The sequence below is a fragment of the Ammospiza caudacuta genome, chromosome 21 (genome assembly GCF_027887145.1).
Source record: "Ammospiza caudacuta isolate bAmmCau1 chromosome 21, bAmmCau1.pri, whole genome shotgun sequence".
Taxonomy (NCBI): domain Eukaryota; kingdom Metazoa; phylum Chordata; class Aves; order Passeriformes; family Passerellidae; genus Ammospiza; species Ammospiza caudacuta.
The window spans coordinates 4,959,178-4,981,696 of NC_080613.1; the positions used below are offsets into that span (position 1 = coordinate 4,959,178).

General features: G+C 58.1%; 1 protein-coding gene across 1 annotated transcript; it reads right to left on the minus strand.

Annotated features, from left to right (window-relative positions):
* Positions 1-212: 212 nt before the first annotated feature.
* On the minus strand, positions 213-21,715 carry NCS1 (neuronal calcium sensor 1). The gene is made up of 8 exons (XM_058818085.1): positions 21,416-21,715; positions 8,554-8,578; positions 6,529-6,667; positions 5,962-6,040; positions 5,761-5,849; positions 5,404-5,481; positions 4,819-4,935; positions 213-4,186 (listed from the first exon to the last, which is right to left on the minus strand). Exons 1-7 carry the CDS (start codon positions 21,477-21,479, stop codon positions 4,837-4,839), a joined length of 573 nt encoding a protein of 190 aa, XP_058674068.1. The 5' UTR covers positions 21,480-21,715; the 3' UTR covers positions 213-4,186; positions 4,819-4,836.
* Between the last annotated feature and the right edge of the window lie 804 nt (positions 21,716-22,519).

Below are 22,519 nucleotides of genomic sequence, written 5' to 3' on the forward strand. Positions count from 1 at the left end.
ATCCCTATTTACACCTGTGCTGGTGCCGTCACTGCCCTGGGCTTGGGACACAGGACAGTGGCACCCCCAGCCCCACCAGGTGCCAGGGCAGCCCCCAGCCCCACCAGGTGCCAGGGCATCTTTGGGGACCCCCATGATCCCCCCCATATCCCACAGCACATCACAAACCACTGCCACTTCATTACTGTCATTAAGCTTTTATTTCCACTGTCACAAAGTTCCTGGGTTTTGTTTTGTTCTGTTATTAAACTGTTTCATTTGCTTGGTTTGCTCTTGAATTCATCTCAAGACAAGGCAGCGGGGCATGCAAGCCGAGACACACACAGGCTTCATCTCCACAAACAAGGCTCTTTGCTGGAGCTGCTGCTTCCCAGCCCAGGGCTCAGCCACCCCCGGGGCAGGGCTCACCCCTTGGCACAGGGCACCCAGCCCAGGGCTGGTGGCCAGGGGAGCAGAGAGAGAAGGGAAGGATGGTTTTGCTGCAGCGCTGCTGGAATGGGCAGGGCTGAAATGTGGAACTGAGACCCCAGAACTGTGCACTGAGGCTGGAGCCATCAGCTCCCTGCTTTGCCCTCAGCCCTTATTTCTGTCCCAGCCAGACCCTCCCCTCCAATGCCCTTGGGGAGGACAGGTGAAAGGTGCTCTCACTAAATCTCCCCCCTGGATGGGGACAGTGAGCCCACCCAAATGACCTCCAGCCCTAAATACATGGCAAGGGGGCAGCTCTGCCAGTGATTTCACTGCCCCCACACCATGCCTGGCCCTACTCCAAGAGGGGCTCAAAGCCAGATCCCAAGACCCCAGGACAATTCCACCCTCTGGGAGCTGCATCCCTGCATCCCAGTGAGGAGCAGTGACCTGGGCTGGGATCCTCCCATCCCACAGGAATGGGGTGTCCTGATGGCACAGGAAGAATCAACAGGCTCCTCTGATGGAGGGTGAGATGCAGCTGGCACCTGGCACAAACAGGGGCTGGGGTCCCCCATGAGCAAACACCCCCCTGCACCAACCCAGTGGAGAGCGCTCCTGGGACCAGCCTGGTCTCGTTATAAATTGCATTAATTAAATTAAGGGAAAAACCCTTCCCTTCTCTCTCTCTCTCCTGGGTCCTGGTTTGTGCTGTGAGGAGAGGGCATGGGGGGGAATCTGCCCCCAGAGCCCCCTCCCACGTTCTTGCTCCTGGGGGAAACAGCTCAGCCCAGCCCAGCCCCAGAGCTCAAGGAAAGACGGACACAAAGCAGCAACAGTCAGCACACAGACAGAAAAGTGAAAAGAAAGGAAAGTACAGACATGGCATTTAATGGGGCAACACTGACAGGGACAAATGAGAGGGGGCACATGCCACAGTGACCAGGGCTGGAGCCTCACCTCTGCCTGGCTGTGCTGTGGGCCCCCTTCCCATGGCCAGGGCTCTGTTTGGGACAGGCACCAGGAACCCGAGCACAAACAGAGACAAACCAGGGCTTGCTGCCTGTTCCATCGTGAGCAGGTGTGAGACAAGGCTGGGATTACAGACCCACTGACAAACCCAGCGTTCCCTGCACTGTTCCTGCTGTCCTGCAGTGCCCGGTGGGTCCTGCCAAGCCCCGTGCCCACAGCCCTGAGCCATACCCAGCACAGACCCCACACTGCTTTCAGAGGGGAGGGCTCACCCCAGCCGCTCCACTGAGGGGAAACTGAGGCACGAGGAGGTTAAGGCTGACATTTCCAAGCACGAGATGCTCCAAGCCTTATTCTCAGTGATACCAAGACACTGCAGATCCTGGTGGTGGTCAGGAGGAATTGGGGGCCCTCAGTGCTCCCCAAAAGTGGGACAAAGAGCATCCAAGCCAGGGTCCCAAATCCACAGCCAAGGGGGAACACTGGGGCAAAATGCAGTGTGCCAGGAGCCCTGGCAGGGCTGATCCCTGGGGACACATCTGTGGGCACTGATGGAGCTCAACCCATGACAGTCCTCCAAAAATTAAAAGATTTCCAGGGGAACAGTGTCAGAGTGAATGAGGTTTGCCTTTGCCTGGGAACTCTGTCAAACGTGGCAGGGGCCATCATTCATCAGCAGAGGTGATTACAGCAGTGTCACATTCATTGGGAACATTGATTGGCACCAGGAGGGGACCAGTCTGGCAGATGAGCATTCAACAAGTTGCAGGCACTGCAAAAACCTACCCCAGAGAGTTGCATTTTGGCCACAGAGCAACAAGGAGAAGGAGGTTTCCATGGGAGTGAGTGAGGGACCCCCTCCAGAAGCACCCCCACAGTGAAACAGGGGCATCCTCAGGGCAGGAACTGCAGCAGAGGCAGAAATATTGCACGTGGATGTGAGGTCAGTCTCCGTGGGGATGGGAAAGGTGGTTTTTATGGGCATCAAGAAGTTCCACAAGCACAAAATCCCAAAGCTGGGGAGTGGGGCTGCTCGGTGAAGAACCAGCACCCCTTGGCTGGGACATCTGTCCCTGCCATGCCAGGAGGACTCAGGAAATGCTGGGGCACCACCTTGTCTCCTGCATGGTGAGACACTGTCACACTGTCCCCCACAGGCAGATGTCACCTGCCCCTGCCAGGGGACAGTCCTGTGTCTGGGCTCAGCCACAGCAGCTGGGACACAGCTGGGTGGGAAGATGCTGCTGCCATCAGCTGGGCCAGAGATGGGAGGGTGAGGCCCCAGGGTGGCTTCAGGGGCCCCAGAGGCTTCTTGCACTCTGCTCCTGAGGGAATGCACAGCTCCCCTTTTCACAAATCTCCTTTTTTTCACAGCTCTCCTTTTCTCCAGCAGAGATGCCAACTGTGCCCCACGGTGTGGGCTGAGCTGGGGGCACATCCCAGAGGGGAGCTGGGTGCTGATGGAGTTTGGAGGGGCCTTGCAGGCCTGAGGCTGCAGCTCAGTGTCCCCAGGTGTAAATTCCCAGCCCTTTGCCTCCTCCAAGGAGGACACGAGCAGCTCCATTTGGGGTCACAGCAAATCCTCCCATGTCCTATGGGAGTGGTGGGGAAAGGAGACACCCTGAGCTGTGCTCAGCCCAGCCTGGCACTCCCCTGTCACCCTGTCCCAGCCAGACAGAGCAAAGCTGCCCTTCGGGCACACAGGGTGGGTCACAGCCACCACCAAACACCTTCCCACCATTGCAAAGCAGAACACAGCAAAGGAATCTGCCTGAAAGCAAAACCCAGCTCTGGGCTCCATTAATACTTTTTCATGCAGTGAGAAAATGAAGGGAATGAAGGAAACAGGGATGTTCTGGTGCCCAGCAGTTTCCTCACCCTGCCCAGCTGAGGGATGAAGCTTGGTCTGCTCAGAGTTTGGGCTGAGTGAGCCCTCACTGAGCCCCCAGAGGGTGAACAGGAAAATGCAGGGAACGGGGGAACAGGGAGAGGAAAAGAAGCTACAGCATCCCCTCCAAACAGCAGCCAGCCCACGGAGCTCGGGATGTGAGGGGTGGGAGGAGAGGGGGAAGGCAGATTTTTGGCTTCATTGTTATTGCAGGCTCCCGGGTCCCCGCAATAGTGTACGAGCATGTAAACCTTACAAATCCTCACCTGGGTGGGTGGACACACACACACACACGAGAGACAAAACACAGCAGCAACATTTACAACAAATAAATAAGGATATCGATCGTCGAGATAGGCATATAAAAAAAAGCCTCACTTTTTTTCCACCGGAAGGGGGGGAAAAAAAAAAAAAAACAAAAAAACCAACAAAACAAAACAAAACCAAACCAAAAAAAAGCACAATACTGTCTCACAGAAAAAATAAAATAATAATATAATATATATCCCTAGTGAGCCGAGCCGGGCTGCCAGCGGCGTCGCGGGTGACGCCAGGACTCTGTCCCCAATGGCCGTCGGTGCCTCCCCGGTACCTTGGGGCTCCTCCCCGCCGGCGCATCCGCGGTGCCACCCGGAGATGTGGGCAAAGGGAGCAGAGGGGCTCGAGGGGGCTCTGCCCGCGGCGATGCCCCAGCGCTCCCCGAGCTCCGCGCTGCCGCCCAGACCCGGCCCTGGCGCGGGGAGCGCTCGGGAAAAGCGGAGTTTGGCGATGGCAGCGGCTGGTTCGGAGCGCGGAGAGGGCTGAGCTCGCGCTTTGAGGGCACTCCTTGCTCGCAGGACAGAAAGGGAGGCCGGGAGGGACAGGCAAGCTTCGCACGGCGGTGGTCGGATGGCACGGAGAGCATCTTCCCCCAGGCATCTGCAGGAGAGGCGGGGAGAAGGGAAACGGGGTGAGAAGCACGGCCAGAAATCCCTGTGGGCATCTCAGGGCAGCACCATCTCAGGAAACAGAACAGATATTGAAAATCACAAAACTCCAGTGGGGTTAAAAGCATCCCACCCCCAGCACACTCCTGGACTGTGATGACCAAAAACACTGCAAGGGACTCTGCACAGCTCCACAGAACACAGAAAGGACCATGGGATGCTCAGCCCAGCACCTGTATGATGCTGTGAACCAGTGTCCCTGGCACTGCCGTGCCAAACCAGCTCCAGGGCATAATATAATAAGATAAAAGATAAATAAACCATTTAATATAATCTGTCTCTGGAGTGTCCCCATGCCCCCAGCACACCAGCTGCCTCCCTGCCTCCTGTGCAGCCACATCTGCTGCTGAGGGCACGAGCTGTGCTGCAGGCAAACCTTTCCATCTCCGTGGGATCAGGTCTCAGGGGGATCTGTGATACTGGGAGAAACCCATCAGAATGGGGGCAGCATTCCCCCTGGCTGCATTTGGGGGGATATCCAGGTTTTGTTGCTCCAGCAGAGGAGAATCAGCTGCCTGTTCTGGGGGAGGTGGGCATGGGGGATTTGGGGCTGCACTCACTCACCTCCGCTCGGCCCCGGGACTATACGAGCCCATCGTAGAGGGAGAGCGCCTGCACGATGGAGGGGTCGGCCTTGGAGCCCTCCTGAAACTCCTGCAGCGTCAGCTTCCCGTCTGCATTCTGCAAAACACTCCTGTCACTGCACTGCTGCACCCAGCTGAGCACCCGGCACGGCCACACCAGCCCATGCGCCCTCCCCACCCCGCTGCCTCAGCCTCGGTTTCCCCACTGAGTCACCCATGGAGGGGACAATGCCACCCTGGAGAGCCTGAAATGGGATCCCAGAGGGATGTGGGTATCCCACAGTGACCCTGAAGTGGGTACAGGCACCCAGAGGGATGTGGGTATCCTACAGTGATCCAGAAATGGATAAAGGGATCCCAGAGGGATGTGGGCATCCCACAGTGACCCTGGAATGGACACAGGGATCCCAGAAGGATTTGAGTATCCCACAGTGACCTTGGCAGCAGCTGGGATATTGTGTTGGTAGGACAAGAAGGCACCTGCAGGAGTCAAGATGCAGCAAAGGCACCCACAGCACCTCCTAAACCCCTTGGGCACAGGGGAAAAACCCTCAAGCATCCTCACCTTGTCCATCATGGCAAAAATCCGATCCACCCTCTTCTCTGGTGTGTTCTCCTCCTCAGGAAGCTCCACTGTGTTCCCCTGCAGCAGCAGGACAGGGCCAGGTCACACAGCCACGTGTGCCCTGCCTGGAGGGTGTCCCCAGGTGAGGATTGTCCCCCCACACACATCAGGACAGGGTGCAAGGGGACAACACTGGCACCAGAACCACCCTCAGGACCAGATCCAGACACTGCCCTGGCCATGATGGCCACGATGGTCACAACCCCCACCAAAAGAGGCCAAAGAAGGAACTGGGGGTGTTTCAGCATTCCCACAGAGCCGAGCTCCAGCCCAGCACGCCCTGCTTGCCCCTCTTACCACCATCTGATAAATGGCATCCACAATGTCCAGCATCTCGTTCCTCGTGATGTATCCATCGTTGTCCAGGTCGTACAGCTTGAACGCCCCTGTGAGACAGAGCAGCCCAAGGGGCTGGGACTGAGGCCCCACCCTGGACATGGACACACACCCAGCACCCTGTGGGGCTGAGCCCAGCAGCAGCCCCTGGGCAGCACTTACACCTCAGCTTCTCGTCCAGCGTGCCCCGGGAGGTGACCGACAGCGCCTGGATGAACTCTGAGAACTCGATCCTCCCATCCTGGGCGAGGAAAGGAGGGGTCAGGCTGCTGAGGCCACTCCTGCCCAGCAAAATCCTGCCTGCCCATGGTGCAGTCCTCCCTCCCTGTGCATGGTGCCCTCGGGGGGCACATCCCAAAAGGCAGCAGGGAGCGAGGAGTGATGCACGTTTATCCCCAGCACTGTGATCCAGCTGCTGGTACCCAGAACATCCCAGCAGGAGCAGCTCTGGAATGCAGGGGGTACCACAGGAATGGGCTTTTGTCAGGGCACCAGAACACCACTTCTCCTTTCTTGCTTTGCCACCTCACTGCCCTTCCCCACATGATTCTCCCCAACTAAAATAAGCACAGGGGGTCACTCCAGCTGCACCACTGCAATTTCACACCCCGGGAAGCACTGGAATATTCTGCTCTTTCAGTGCCAGGCAGACACATCCCAAACCCAACCCACCACCACCGTGAGCCCAGCCCTGACCGCTCTGGACCCAGCTCTGGATCCCAGACTTACTTTGTTCTCATCGAAGACATTGAAAACAAAGGTGGCGAATTTGGTTGGGTCTCCGAAGGGGAAGAACTGCTTGTAGATCTTCTGGAAGCCGGCGGCGTCGAGCTGCCCGCTGGGACAGTCCTTGATAAAGCCCTTGTACCTGGGGAGGGAGGGCACAGCATGGGCCCAGGAGGGCTCCCCACTGATTTGGGAGGCTCTCCCCAGTGCTGCAGTGGGCTGGAGCTGGGGAGGTCCCCAGGTGCTCCCTGTGTCACTCCCATCTGTAGCCAGGATATCTTCTGGAAAATCCTTTCTTTAGGATTTTTTCTCCTGAGAAGCTGGGAGGCCTCAGGAACAAAATGTAAACAATGGTTATCTGCTGCTGTGGAATGCAACAGGTGCATCTGTGATTGGTCTCATGTGGTTGTTTCTAATTAATGGCCAATCACAATCCAGATGTCCAGACTGTCTCAGTCACAAGCCTTTGTTATCATTCATTTTCTATTCTTAGCTAGCCTTCTGATGAAATCCTTTCTTCTATTCTTTTGGTATAGTTTTAATATAATATATACCATAAAATAATAAATCAGCCTTCTGAAACATGGAGTCAGATCCTCATCTCTTCCCTCATCCTCTGACCCCTGTGAACACCATCACTCCCATCACCCACCCACAGCACCCCAGCCCTGTGGATGAGGTCCCTGTGGGCACCACAGTGAGGGTGGCAGAGGGGACAGGCAGTGAGTGGCACCAGTGACACCAAGTGATGACACAAGCAGTGAGTGGCACCAGTGACACCGAGTGATGCCCACTGCACTGCTCCAACCTGCTGCCAGCCCACAGGGGCCACAACCAGGCTTGTGTTGAACACTGGGACATGGGAGGTGACAGGGACCCACTGCCCAGCCAGGTCTGGCAGTGATGCCACGCTGCAGCTGTGCCCTGGTAAAAAACAATGGCACAGCGACCACTGAGGTCTGTGAGGGTGGCTGGGCACTGGAAGAGGCTCCCCAGGGAAGTGGTGATGACACCAAGCATGCCAGAGGTCAAGAAGTGTTTGGACAATAGTCACAGGGACATGGGATTCTTGGCATGTGCAGAACCAGGAGTTGGATTTATGCTGATGCTTGTGAGTCCCTTCCAACTCAGGATATTCTGTGACAATTTTTGCACCACCCCAAATGAAAGCTGCTCAGAGGAGCTGGAGCACTCAGCGAGGTTCCTGTGTCCTCAGGTGGCACAGCCCAGGTCACTCCCAAAACCCATCAATGCTTTACCACCCAAAAGCCCTCGGTGCCAGCTCCAGGCTGGACAGGGCTGGAAAGCACAGCTGGGCCGGAGGGAAGGGGCTCGGTGGCTCCGTGGGTGTGGGCACCGTGCAGGGGGCACGGAGGGAGCATGTGGCACCACATGGGCACCACGTGGGGTACGGGGATGTTATGCAAGCCCTCGCCCAGATCTGTCAGGCGCCCGCTGCAGCGGGACAAGGGCTGGAGGAGGAGGGGAAGGGGGTGGCGAGGTGGGAAAGCGAAGAAGCGCCGGTGACATCTTCTTCATCTGCTGCAGCTATGACTCATCGCGGGGGGGAAGGAGCAGAGACAGATAAAGAAAGCAAACCTTGACTGGTGGGACAGGGAGATGAAAGGGAAGCAGTGGCTTTTCTAGGGCGCTGTGTTCGGTGGGGCGGAGGGGATGGAGTGAGAGAAACTGTGAATCCTACCCTGAGAGCCTCTGCTGCCAAAGGGACAGCAGCAGCCTCCTGCACCAGTCACCAGCTGGACAGTCCCCATGTCCCCACACGCTTTGGCTGCTCACAGGGGGAGGGAAGAGCCACTAGAACCCAGCCCTTGCACAGAAAAACCAGGAAAACCCCTCTGTTTTCTGCTCTCCCCTCTGTGATGCAGCACCTGCACCCCAACACAGGTGCACCTGCCCACACCTCCTGCATGTCCCACCCTGCCCTGCAGTGGGGTGGCTGAGTGCCACCAGCTCCTGTCCCCTGCCCACAGCCCCGTGCCCCAGCTCACCCCCACGGCGGGCACTCACCACTGCTGCACCTCCTTCTCTGTGACTGCAAGAGAAAACAGGAGAAAAGAGAAAAAAAGAGACAGAAATTCAGTGCTTTTGCAGTGCCAGCTTTTGCAGCGCTCTGCACTGCCATCAGTGAATTCCCTGGGGAATGCACTGGGGCTCCCAGCCATGAATTCCCTGGAGGATGCCCCAGGGCTCACTTGCTCCATGAGCTGCCAAGCTTTCCCCATGTGGCAGAAAATGCTTTTGAGGCACAGCCTGGGCCAGCCCAGGCGGTGCATGGGGCCGGGGCTGCAGGTGCTGGGGACACCCAAAACCAGGGAATCTCCCTGTGTTGTACCCAGGGAGTGCAGAGCCATGAAGGAACATGAAGGGGACAAGCTGATCATGCCTGGGGAGGATCTGGCCCTGCTGCTTCATCTTCCCAGAGCCAAAACATCCCCAAAAACATCTGCCTGGAGGCAGCTCAGGGAAGGGACTTGCCTGGCACTGGCACACTGGAGGTGGGCGCAGGGTTGGCATCCCCCAGGTACCAGCAGTCCCTGGATAAACATCCTCAAACCCATCCCAGCACACTGGGCTCTGGAAAAACCCCCAAAATACAACAAACTAGCAAACACACAGCACTGGCAACCCCAAGAGTCCCCACCACGGGGCAGCTGCTGAGATGAACGATGCCCTCAGCAGAGGGAAGGCTCTGAGGGATGCTGGGCAGGGCTGGCACTTGTCACCGCGTGTCCCAGTGCAGGAGCTGTGCCTGAGCCTCCCCACAGGTGCCAGCAGGTGGGCACAGGGGGGAACGGCCTCTTTTGTCATTTCCTTTGCATCTAAATAGCGATAAAAGAGCCGCGGGTCTGAAAGGCGCGGGGATAATGAGGCGAGTGGAGATGTCAATGTGCAAACGGCCGATAAAAATAGAGACCGAGGACACACCAACAGATGCCAATTACCTTGGATGGCAAGAAAAATAAAGCAAGCAATTTTCCATCGGGAAGATTTGTGACGCGCCTGGCGGAAGGTGCAGAGCTCAGAGGTGAGGGCTGGGGCAGGAGGAGGGCACACAACAGCCCCCACCCCATCACCAGCTGGATTCTGGCTCCTGCATCCCTGTCAGCAGGAATTTCTGTGCCCAAGGCTGTCCCCACGCATTGGAGCGTCCCTCCAGCCCAGCACTGGGGTCGCTGGAGGGGCAGATCCTTCAATTCCCCATTTTCCCTGGGGTTCAGCCAAAGCAGCACCCTCTGTAGCACCATGGGGTGTCAGACAGCAGCTCCCCAGGACAGGGGACACAGGCACAGGGATGCTCATCATCTGGGATGAAGGACATGGAGGGCTTTGGCAGTGCCACAGCAGGGATTTGGAGGCTGTTTGGTTTGGGCACACAGCAGTCTCTTGGCAGGAGGGAGGCAGGAAGGACACACTGCATCCAGCAGCCGGGCTGGGGTGGGCTAAAACATCAATCACAGCAGTTCCAAGGGATTTCCCCCTCCCAAAAACCAATAAAAGGTTGCACAGAAGCGTCCTTCCAAGAGAGATGCTGAGTGACATCTCCAAGAGGAGCACACCTCCCTGCCCTCACCTGCATTGAGATACCATGACCTCCACCCTAAGGATGCCCAGGGGATGCCCCAGGCACCAGCTCTGCAGGCCCAGGCACCCACAGGCACCAAGGAGGGCAGGTGGAAGGAGGAGGATGAGGGTGAGCCCTCGGGGCAGGCAAAATGCAGCGCAGCAGCAGCCTCAGAGCTCGGCTCAGCCCCTCCAGGCAAATTGCCTCCTGCTCTCTCTTGTTCGGCTGCTTTTCCCCCACCGAGCTATTCTGGGCCCGGGAGCTGCCTTTCAACTCCAGCAGGAAACAATTAAGAAATTTGTGCTTTTTTTAGTTCGGGAGAAATGCTGGTAATGCCAGCTCGGGAGGGAGGGCCGGAGCCAGCTCCCCTCGTGCCGTGCTGCAGGAGATGTGTGAAGCTCCCAGGAGAGGCTTTTCCGACGGGGGAACCGCTCAGGTGCCAGGCTGGGAATCAGCACGGGGCTCCCGAGGAGGGAATTGCTAATGTGCATCCTGGCATGGAGCCACACGGAGCCCATCCCTCCTCCAGCACGCTGGAACCGGTGCCTCTCCTCCAGCTCTGGGTGTGGGGAATCCGTGGGGTTTGTCCTGGGGTGGGAGCGTGGCCTCATCTCCCAGGCCTTGGAAAAACACCCACCTCGGGGTTCGCCCCTCCACGGCCACCAAACCTCCCGTCTGACCAGGGGCAGAGTGTTCCCAGAGGAACCACGCCAGCCCTGATGCAGTGGCTGAGCGGTCCCTGCCTCCCTGCACCTGCTGTTATGATCCAGGACAGGTGATGTCTCCCCGGCTGCCACCTCCCAGCCCTGCTGGGGTCACACTCCAGTGGCGCCGATTAGGAATGCTAATACCCGACTTGCAGCCACAGAAGCCTTGGGGACACGCTACTGAGTGTGTGGCTGTCCCGAGGCTGGGGACAGGGCTGTCCCTCTGTCCTGCATTGCCCAGCCGGGCTCACAGGCACTCCCTGTGCTGCATTTCCCTCCCGCAGCATCGATCACGGCGCGGTGCTGAGCCCACACACATCAATTTGCAGCCATATAAACCTCGGCCAGGCGTGCCCCGATCCTCCAGAGCAAGGGGATGGCCCACAGCAGCCCCTCAGAGCAAGGGGATGACCCACAGCAGCCCTCCAGAGCAAGGGGGTGACCCACAGCATCCCCCCAGAGGAGGGGATGGCCCACACAGCCCCCCAGAACAAGGGGATGACCCACAGCATCCCCCAGAACAAGGGGGTGACCCACAGCAGCCCCCGAGAACAAGGGGGTGACCCCCAGCAGCCCCCTAGAGCAAGGGGATGACCCACAGCAGCCCCCCAGAGCAAGGGGGTGACCCACAGCAGCCCCCCAGAGCAAGGGGGTGACCCACAGCAGCCCCCCAGAGCCCCTCACCGGAGCATGGCCGGGTCCCACCCGAGCCAGGGCCGGGCTATAAATGGTGCCCGCAGCAGCTCGTTAGGAGCAGCGTGCCCCGGGCTGCTCGGGGATGAAAGGCGCTAATAAAGGCAGCGTTATCGTTTGTTTTGAACCGCAGCGCTGGCAGAGGCATCGCCGAGCACGGAGCCCCCAGCGCAGCCCCGCAGGCGCCGGCCCGAGCGCTCAGCCCCGCAAAGAACGGGAGAACATGGGACACTCAGGGCAGGAGCGGGGACAGGGACAGGGACAGGCACCCAGAGCGGCTCAGGAGCTGCCCCATATTGCCAAACCCCATCCAAGGCCCCTCTCTCTCCGCTGGTCTATTCCTTTCCTATCCCACCTCAGTGAGGAAGGTTTCGGCGTCTCTCTCACACAGGGCAGAGCCTCGGAGCAGCCGCAGCCCCCTCCCCGCAGCTGCCGGTACCTGGTTCTCCCCCCCGGGCCTCTCCCCCACCTCTCCATCAATGCCAGTGGCACAGGCGAGGAGTGACAGCTCCGTCACCACCCGCCCTCCGCGGGCCCCCTCTCCTCCCACCAGCCAGCTGCCACTGCAGCAAGAACCAGCTCTGGTTAATCAGTGCTCAAGCCGGTTAATTTGTGTTCTCCAGGCAGAGAGGAGAGGAGAGGAGGGACCCGGGACTGCAAATCCTCATCCCTGCCCTGCCGCAGGGAGCTCGCTGGACCGCGGGGCGGTAGAACCTGGATCCAAATGGTTCAGGAACCCCCGGTCACGGCGGGATGCGATGGAGGGATGTGATGCTTCAGCCCTTCAGCGGCTTGTTTTGTGCCGACATCCCTTCCCCTGTGTGCAAGGCCTTGTTTTGTGCCGACGTCCCTTCCCCTGTGTGCAGGGCAGGGGTTTGGCCCTGAGCAGGGCTGTGCACACCCAGCTCAGCCCCGCGTACCAGAACCAGGGCACGGCTCTGTGCTGGTGCAGGTTTGGCTTCCCGGAGGCTCAGCAAGCACCGTCCCCACACAGCAGCAGTGAGGAATCTCCCCTGAGCCCCCACAGGTTCCCCCTTGCCCCAGCTGCCCCTCTGATCCCGCGGGGCACCGCAGCTTATCAGGGAAACCAGTTAATTATTTCCAGGCACAAAATGCTTCTCTCAGTGCCACAGGGCACTGCAACCATGCCAGCTCATGGGCTGTGCCAGCAGCACACACTGGGTCAGTCCTGTGGCATTTATTTCCTCCAGGGATGTCCTGTGGCTCCTTCACAGTGTCCTCAGGCATCCCAGTCTGGGGGAGCCAGCATCCCACCCCAAAATGGGGTTCCCATCGGGTTTGGGGCTGCCTAAACCAGCCAGGGGTGCTCAGAGCAGTGCCCAGGCCGGGGGGAATTAAACACCCACAATGGGTGCTCGGGCGTGAAGGAATGGGGCATTTATGCACGAACCAAGTGGGCACCCATGCCTGAGCCAGGGGACACTCATGCAAAAACACAGCGGGACATCATGCGTGGGCTAATTGGGCACTCGTGCATAAATTATGCATAATTCTAGGTGAACTAATTGGGTGCTCATGCATGAACCGCCCGGGTGCTGCAGCGAGAGTGCAAGGGCCGCTCATGCACGAACCAGCTGGGGGCTCATGCATCCATTTATTTTTGGGCATTCATGAATTCACAGAGCGCTCATGCACGGATTAATTCAGCAGTCACACGTCCGTTCGCTGGGCACTCCTGCGTGAGCTAATTGGGCACTCATGTGTAAATTAGTGTAATTAGGAGATAGCACACTTGTGCACGTACTAATTGGGCACTCAGGTGTGAATGCATCAGGTGCTCATGCATAAATTAATTGGACATTCAGGCATGAGCTAATTGCAGCCACGTGCGCCAATTAATTGGGCACTCATGCATCAACAGCCGGGGCGCTCATGCACGGAGCAGCAGCGTGTAATCCAGCGGGAATTCGCTGGGCAGCCATGCATAAACCCAGCTGGGTGCTCGTATGCAAATTATTAATTGTGCGCTCATGTGTGTGTTAATCGGGTGCCCATGCGTGAATTAACGGGGCCGATGCGGACGAGCCCGGGGTGCTCATGCGGCCCTGCACACCCTGCAGTCCGTGCCAAACACACTCCGCCCCTCGTCCCGGCCAAAAACATATTTAAGAATTTTCTAAACGTCAATCTGATACAAACTACACTCTCACACCATCCCAATGTTAATATTGAGCCATTAGGAGTGCCCGCTCCCTCCTGCCCGGCTCAGCATTTTGTGTGTGTGTGTGTGTGTGTGTGTGTGTGTGTGTGTGTGTGTGTGCTCACCCCGCTGCACTCCAGCCTGGGGTCACAGAGTCAGCATCAGGCTCTGAACAGCCCCTGCAGAACTCACCTCTGGTCCCTCAGAGTGGCCACAGCTCGGTACAGCAGGCACTCAGTGCAGATTTCACACTGCCAACAGGGACACAGCGAGTCCCGTGGGTTTGCACAGGCCAGGGCCAGGCCCTGGCTCTGCAGAGTGAGTTACCTGGGCTAAGCTAAACACATCCCAGCCTCGGGGATCATCCCCAATTCCTGGCCTTTGTCCCTACAGAACCCTCAGCCAAGAGCACGGCAGCCGCTGTTGCAGGTGAGTGCAGCACTGGGGATTTCATCCAGCCCCCAAAATTGCCTGGTTTAGGGCACCTCCCTGCAGATAGAGCAATGTGCCCTGCATGCCAGGCCTGGCTGGGGTCACCCCTGGCAGTCTGGGCTGTCAGGTGGCTCTGTGCAGTTTGGGGCAGTCAGGGGGAAGCACTCAGGGACAGCTGAGCATTAGCACAGGGATCTCCCAGTGCACGGCCCCAGTTCCAGCACAGAGCCCAGTGCCCACGGGAGCTGCACGGTGGTGGAAGGATGGGGTGAACTCCTGCAGGCTGCCACGGGCTCAGTCCTCCCCTGGCACTGTCCATCAGCCCATCCTGGGGCACCCACAGCTCACTCAGGTCCCTGTTTTATGACAGCAACTTTTAGGATACACCACATGTCAGCACTTTGGAAATTTGGGTAGTTTGGTCCTGATGATGTGGTGTCATTCAAATTCAGGTTGAACTCCTTAATGATGTCCTAGTCCTGTGATCTCTGCCAGCTCTGGGGCCACCACCCCACCCCTGGCTGGGCTTTGCTCCTGCTCCCCGGGACACAGGGACAGCTCTGGGGCAGGGGCACTAAAACACGACTGAGGCACCAGGGTCACCCCTGTGCAAACAGCTGGAATGTGACTGATGTCATTTCCTTCCGCTCCCAGCTTGTCCCAACCTCTGTTCCCCCAGCTCACCCCGTGCCCATCCCTGCTCCTGGGACATGACCCACACACCAGAGTGTCCCTGTGTGGGAGCCCATCCCTGCAATGCGCCCAAGGGATTTGGGAGCAGCCCCCAACACAGCCAGGGCTGCCTGCCTGTCACAGTGGGACATTCCCATCCCAGCTTTTCTCTCCCCATCACACACGGGCATCACCAGCACCTCCAGGACATTTGAGCTCGAGCCTGACAGAGTTATTGGTGTCATTTGTTACTCTGGGACACAGAGCAATGCTCACAGCAGCACCAGGGTGTTTGGCACCCTCCTCACCAGCATTGCCATTAGTGGTCTGCCTTGCTCCCAGGCTGGATAAACAGGTCCATGAGCAGCTCTCATCTCCCCCGGGGCTGGTACCAACAGGAAAGCCAATCTGCAGCTGAAATCCTTTTTAGACTTTATTAAATATTTAAGGGCCTGACATTAGGCTTTGGAAATTGGGTTTAGGGAAAAAGCAGAAGTTGTTCTTTGAAGCAAAGGCAGCAGAGGAAGGGCAAAGACAGTGCCTTCATTTGGAAATGATGAACCAGGCTGGAGCAGCCCCACAGCAGGAGCTGGTGCCTGGGGCAGGTCTATCCCAGGATTGAATCCCAGCTTCCCCACGAGCCAATGCAGCAGTGCCTGGAGGGGCAGAGGGTTCCCAGTGCTGCTGGAGCAGGGATGGAGCAGAGGTAGCTGTGTCCTGCCACCTGCTTAAATCCACCCCTTGGCCACAGGGATCTCAGTGTGCTCTGGCACTCCAAGGTGCCATCCCCAACCCAAGGAACAATTCCTGCCCTGGGCAGAGGAGAAAACTCCCCTCCAGACCAGTAGGAAGGAAGTGCCTCTGGCTCAGCCATCACTCCCTGGAGCCTTGGGAAGGTCAGGAGGATGCTCAAGGCAAAGCAGGGCCACCTCTGCTGCCCTCCTGGTCTCTTACAGGCATCACTGTGCACTGAGGGGTGGCACAGAGACCCAGAGCAGCTCCACCAGGCCCAGCCATCGATCAGAAGATGCTGCAGAAACAGGTGGATGAAGCAGAGGCAGCCCTACTTCCAGCAGGAGGTGTGGGGAGAGAGCCCTGTGCTGGGGAGCCCATGGCAGGAACGGTGATGGAATCACACAGACCATGCCCAGGGCTCAGCCCCCATGGCCACGCCTGCCCAGGGTGTGACCCCTGCCTTCCCTTGACACCCAGCTCCCTGGAACATCCAGGAGAACAAGGAGGGGAAGGAGGAACAAAGGGACCCCACAAATGTCACCCCGATATCGGAGTGAGCGCGCCCGGAGGCTCCTCCCTGGAGCAGCCGCTGCCTTTGATGCCTTCAGAGCCTCTTGTTTCACAACCTTAATTATAGCGGCAGCAGCAAAGGTCAGGAGAGTGGTTAAGCAGATCCATTAACATGTCAGGGGATAAATGAAATGTGATTCTTGTGATGCTGGAGCAGCAGCAGTGAGCGTGGCCAGCAGGGACAGCTGCTCTGCTCTGCCGCAGAGAAACCCTCAGGGTGTTGGTCATGGCTCCCCCTGCCCACCCTGGCACTGCAAGAACCTCCCAGACACTGCAGGCACTCCTCAAAGCTTGCTGCTGAAACCCCAAAACTTGTTTTGTTTGCATCTATGGAGCCCCAAGTCCATGGGCATGTGGGATGCCCTGGGTTGGATTCACTGGGAGCAGGTTGGGGTTGTCTTGGAGGAGGAGCTGGAGATGCCTCCAGAGCACCAGCACAGCAGGTCCACATCGACCTTGCAGTGAACCTGCACCACAGCAAACCCTTCACAGCTCTGGCTGCAGCACAACCAGGCCCCAAAACAAACCCCAGCCCCTGGGCATCCCTCTGGTACCTCCTGCCCATCCCCAGTGCCCCAAACCAACCCAGCCTTGAAAACTTCCAGGGATGGGGCAGCACAGCTTCTCTGGGCAACCTGTGCCAGGGCCTCACCATCCTCACAGGGAAAAATTTCTTTCTGATATCCCATCTAACCCTGCTCTCTGTCAGTTTGAAGCCATTTCTGTCACTCCAAGCCCTGTTAAAAGGTACACACAGTGACAATCTCACCCATCCCTTACCACTGAGGGATAATGGGTCTGTAGCCACCGGGCCAGCTCACCCTGCTTTCTGCTGGGTGAGCAACAGGAGGGATTTCAACACAAACCAACCTGGCAGAGATACCCAGAGCCTGGGGCCAAACACTTTGGAGGCTAAAAATAAACCAGCAGCAGTGGGGGAGGTACCAAGGTCCCTCCTCTGCTCCTGCCCACTGCCCCAGCCAGCTCATTTCCTCAGCACTGTGGTGGCATGATGGAGCAAAGCCCCAGCCTGGCTCAGCCAGCAAGGAACCAATCCATTTTCCTGGCTGAAAACTGCTGCAATCGTAGAACTTCCTTTCCTTTCCCAGAGAATTCCACCCGCCACCACATTCCCCTGTAACTACAAATCAATATGTTTATAGTTTGCTCTTAAACTAATGCCCTTTAATTCCCTGCATTACTGTCGAGCAATGGAGCCAATTTTGTGGCTTATTGTGAAAGAGCAGAAAATGATGATGCTGGAGTGAGTTGAAAAATCCACAAAATAGATCACAGTGGGTGGGATGTGGTTCTTGGGAAAAGAGCATCTTCCTCACATCCACTCTGCAGCCTGGCTGTCATTTTGGCACCCTCAATGTGGCTCCCACACCTTCACCTGAGCCCCACTGTGGCCTCAGGAGCACCAGGAGCAGCATCCCCAACCATCTTGACCCCAGAGCCACGCTGCTGCACCAGCACAGCTCTGAGCATGCCTGATTGCTCAGCTATTGCAGCCTCTAAAATAACACTGAGCTGGGTCTGGACACCACCAACAGCTGTGCAAAGGGAACCCTGAGAGCCAGTCTTCCCCAGAATGACTGGGAAAGAAGAGCTAAAAGGTGCTGTTCTGAAACAAGCGCACGTTTTTAAAACTGTTTCATGGTTTTAAGGGTTCCTGGCCTGGGAGTGCTGCTGTGAGTAGGGACACTCAGAACTGTATTTCTCACCCCACACCAAGTCCTTTCCACCCAGGACATGTTTTGTGTTCCCACAACTTCATTCAGGCTGCAGCCACACACCTCAGGACCTCCATAAATCTCCAGCTGAGCAGAACCCTCTGACTGTGGCCCCACAAAGCTCTTAAACACAATCCCAAATCCCATTGTGGCCTTAAACCATGAGCTCCTGGCCCAAGCTCAGGTTTAAATCCCCATGGGAAGAGGGTGTGATCCAGGGAGGATGGTGGTTCCTGCAAGTCTCAGGACCTCCTGGGACACACCACCAAACTGCACCTCTGAGCTACCCCAAAGAGGCATCAGGAGGATTAATAAATTAATTGTTATCAAGCACTTTTCAATGAAAGGATCTATGAAAGCACAAAGAATTACATAATTTATTATTCAGTATTGTTATCACTCAACATTGACTTCTCCTGCACGCTCCTGTGTGGCACCAGCCTGGTCTCCAAGGAGGGTTAAACAGCCCTGGCAGACGGTGGAGCTTGGCATTGCCAGGTACTCCTGGGCATTCAGGTGCCCAGAGACACAGAAAGGCACACGGAGATGGGTCCAACCCAACAGGCCTTGGGCAGCCAGCCCTCCAAAGATGCCCTTCTGCGCCTTGAGGTGTCCAAGTGCCATTAAAATCTGGCCCCCAGCACTGGAAGTCAGGAGCAGAGTGGGGAGGGGAGCCAAGGGATGAGGTTTCCAGGCTCCTGCCTTTCCATGTCCAGCTCCCAGCATGGCCTGCACACAGGAAAACATTTCTCACAGCTCACAGAGGTCGTTGATAGCTGCCCTGCAGTATCCTCAGCTCAACCTGCCTCTCCACAGCTGCCCTGGCACCTGAGCCTTCCCCTGCTCCTCTCCTGGCTGCTCCCACCTCCTCTCTTCCCAGTATTGCTGCAGCTGAGGCAAGGCCAGAGAAACACCACAAATAGGAGATGGAGAGCTCAGAGGGGACACAAGAAGCCACCAGGCACTGAAGAGCACTGAGGGGAAGCAGATGTCCTCTGTGTGCCATGGATGAGATAAATTAGCAGAAAAGCTATGTGGGTCAGAGAGAGGTGGTGACATTTCCCTTTGATCCTGCAGAACTGAGAGGGGCCTTTTTGGTATTTGCTTTGTTTTGTGTGGAAATCCATACAAGCAGAAAATGATGCAATGGAAGGAAATCCCAGCATGGGAGAAGCCCTCACGTACCACAGGCACGGCTCACACCACCACAGGAACCTCCCTGGCACAAATGCAGGCTCCCATCACCTTGGGCTGCTGGAGACATCTGCCCAGATGTGCTGGAGCACCAGCAGGAACAGCACCACATACAGGGCAGAGACAGCACTTGCTCAGCAATGTGGCAGGACACGGGACAGGCAGCACAGGCCAGGGATGCTCTCATGTCTGCCAGAAACGTGCCTAAAGATCAACATGCTGTGGAAAAGAAACCTTTTCCAAGCAGGTCCCCAGAAATTCTTGAGCAGGCCATGGATTTGGGTGTACGATTTGTGTGCCCCCTGCTCCAGCTGTTCCACCAGCCACAGCACAGGGGCCTGCATCAGTTCCTCCCACTGTACTCAGCACAGCCCTGCCCTCCTACCTGCCTCTCCTCTGCCTGGCTTCCCAAAACACAGAAGGAAATTGGTATCTTTCCAATCTCCCATGGTCTGAAGATAAACCAAAGGCCCTGTGAAGCCTTCACCAGACAAGGGAATGCACGCTTGCCTTGCCTTGCCAGCTGCTGAGAAGGGGCAGAGGCGCACAGCAAAAGTAATTAATCCCAGAGACGAGAGGTGGAAGGAGCAGAGCTCCACAAACAGGCCCTGGAATCAGTGACAGCTCTCCCTGACAGGCACCACACACCAGCCACATGCTGCTGGGGCACGTTGGGATGCTGCACCACACTCCAGCCATGCAAAGGGCCACGTGCTGCTGGGTGCTGCTGCCTCACCTGCACAGGTACAGGAACCTTTTAAAAAAGGCAGTGAGAGGTCCAGAGCAGGCAGGAAAGCTCCAGACAGACCGGAAACTCATTGAGGGAGGGATCAGAGGACCACAATCTTTCTTGGAAAGGATGCAGTAGCAAAAGGAGGGCACCCAAAAGAGAGGAGCAGAAAGTTGGGAATGAAGTGATTCAAAAAAGCAATGACCTGCGGGCCTTATCCAGCCAGACATCCCTGTGCCCAAAGATGTTGGTTTCACCAGCACTGTGTTTGGCTGGCTTTGGCTGCAAGTGAGGCGTGGGGCAGCACTGCCTGTGTGCCCCATGTCAGCCCCACTGGTGCTGGCACCTTCCTGGGCAGAGAAGCCACCTCAGGTGTGCAGAAAGCCCAGCACACAGGAGATCCCCAGCAGGCAGGGCTGTGCTGGGGCTGGCAGCTCCCAGATCCCCCTCCATGTGAGACCAGCTCGGCACAGCGGCTGCAAAGCCCGCGGCGATTGCAGCACAGCACTGCCGGCACCTGGCCCGGCGCGGCTGCTCCCGCCGTGGGCGACAGCTGCAGTGAGGACAGCAAACCCAGCTCAGCTCCAGCGGGGGCTGTGCCCACCTGGCACCGCCACCTTCTCACGGCTCCCTCCCCCCAGCACTCTGAGGCAGCCCAGCCGGGGTACCCCAACCTCTGCTCCCATCACACCCGGCTGGGCACTGCGGACGTGCCCCCAGCACCTGGCCTCTGCTGTGCCAGGCACAGAGCAACCCCGCGTGTAGGGTTGTGCAATGCACCAGAATTGCCTCTTCTCCATATGGGAGAACTTGCTGCATCCTAATCTATTGCCTTTTTGGGTAAGCGCTGCCGTGGGACTGCAGCAATGACAGAGGGGAGAGCTCGCAGGTCTGCTGCACGTTCGGGGAATATCTGCGACCTGCAAGCGGGGAGGCAAACTTGAGCCACCAAAGCCTTTGTTTCCTTTGTGCATTCTTCAGGGAAAAAAAATGATTTTTCTAAAACTGGATGGCTGAGGCACCAGCCACGTTAATTAGATTACGGTGGAGGTCCAGACGGGAAAGCCACTCGTTCAGAAAATCAGGTTATTAAACCGATACTGAGATACTCAGATAAATATCGAACTCGCCGGTGTCGGGCTCTTCTCTCCACTTCAGAGCGCAAAAACAAAGGGAACCCCTCCAAGTAACGCACCCAAACTTTGGAAGGCGCCCAGAGGCTCGGCACCCTGCTCCGGGAGCTGCTGCCGGGCTCCGGGGAGGCAGCGCGGGCACCACAACCCCCGCGGCGGGCCCAGCCTGGGTACCGGGGCCCGGGGAAGGATGCTCGGAGCAGGGCCGGGGGCGGGACGGAGGGCGCGATGCTCCGCCGGGCGGGCAGGATGCGGCCCTGGCCCCGCCGTTCCCGGAGGCTCAGAAATAGGCCACGGAGGATGTTTTTTGTAAAAACCCAGCGCGTTCCCCTGGCTCGCTGCCCCTCTCCGTGTCTCTGCTGCCTTATGGGTTTTTTCCTCCTCCCAGGCCAATCCCTGAATTCTTCCAACAAAGCCCGGCCGAGCCTGCGCCCTCCCCGGGAGCGGCCCCGCAGGAGCCGCCGCTCGCCGCGGCACCGGCCCGGGGACAGCGCGGATCCCACCGCACCCCCGGCATCCCCCCGGCAGCCCCCCGGGCACTCACAGTACGTTTTCCTGGTCAGCTCTTCCACAACTTCAGGCTTCAACTTGCTGTTGGATTTGCCCATGGTGGCGGCAGCGCCGGTGAGCCCGCCGCCTCCCGGCCTCGCTGCGGGGCACGGAGCGGCGGGGCCGCTGCCTCGCTGGGGCTCCCGGCCCGGCTACATCCCGGGGGGGCGGCGGCGAGCGGGGCGGAGGGGTCTTTGTTGGCGGGGTTTGGCCGCAGAGCCGCGCTGCGGGGCCGCGCTGCGTGTGCGTGTCCGTGTGCGTGTCCGTGTGCGTGTCCGTGTCCGTGTCCGTGTCCGTGTCCCCGGCTCCACGCGCCCTCCCCGCCCTCCGCCGCCGGGCGCGGAGCGGGCGCGGGGGCGCGGAGGGGCGGGGGGGCGGCGCGCCCCGCCCCGCGCTGCGGGAGCGCCATGGGGATGGCGATGGCGATGGCGATGGGGATGGCGATGGGGAGGGGGCTCCGCACGGCCCCGCCGCTGCCAAAGGCGGAGGGAGCCCGGGGGGAGGGGGATTCCAGACCCCCCCGAGCGGGGAAACGCTCGGAGGGAAATGTCGGGAATCGGGGTCCTGCTCGGGGGGTGATGGCGGTGGGAACACAGAGCCTGGAGTGAGGCTGAGCTCAGCGTCTGGGGGTGACCTTGGTGGGGACATCAACGCCTCCAGCTGTAGAAGCTTTTTCCAACCCCTGGGCTCCCCAGATGAAGAGGGGTTTGTTCCCCACGTGGAGGAGTCGGGTCCATGTGGGTCCCTTTCAGCTCAGGATGTTCAGGCTGAGGGCTGGGTTTGTTCAGCCTGGTGAATACCTCAGAGCCCCTTCCTGTGCCTAAAGGGGCTCCAGGAGAGCTGGAGAGGGACTTTGGACAAGGTCATGAAGGGACAGGACAGGCAGGAATGGCTTCACACTGACTGGGGGCAGGGTTTAGATTAGTTATCAGGAAGAAATTCTTCGCTCTGAGGGTGGTGAGGCCCTCGCACAGCTTGCCCAAAGAAGCTGGAAGTGTTCAAGGCCAGGATGGATGGGGCTCTGAGCAGTCTGGTTTAGTGGAAGGTCTCCCTGCCTGGAAAGAGGGTTGGACTAAATGATCTTTAAGGTCCCTTCCAA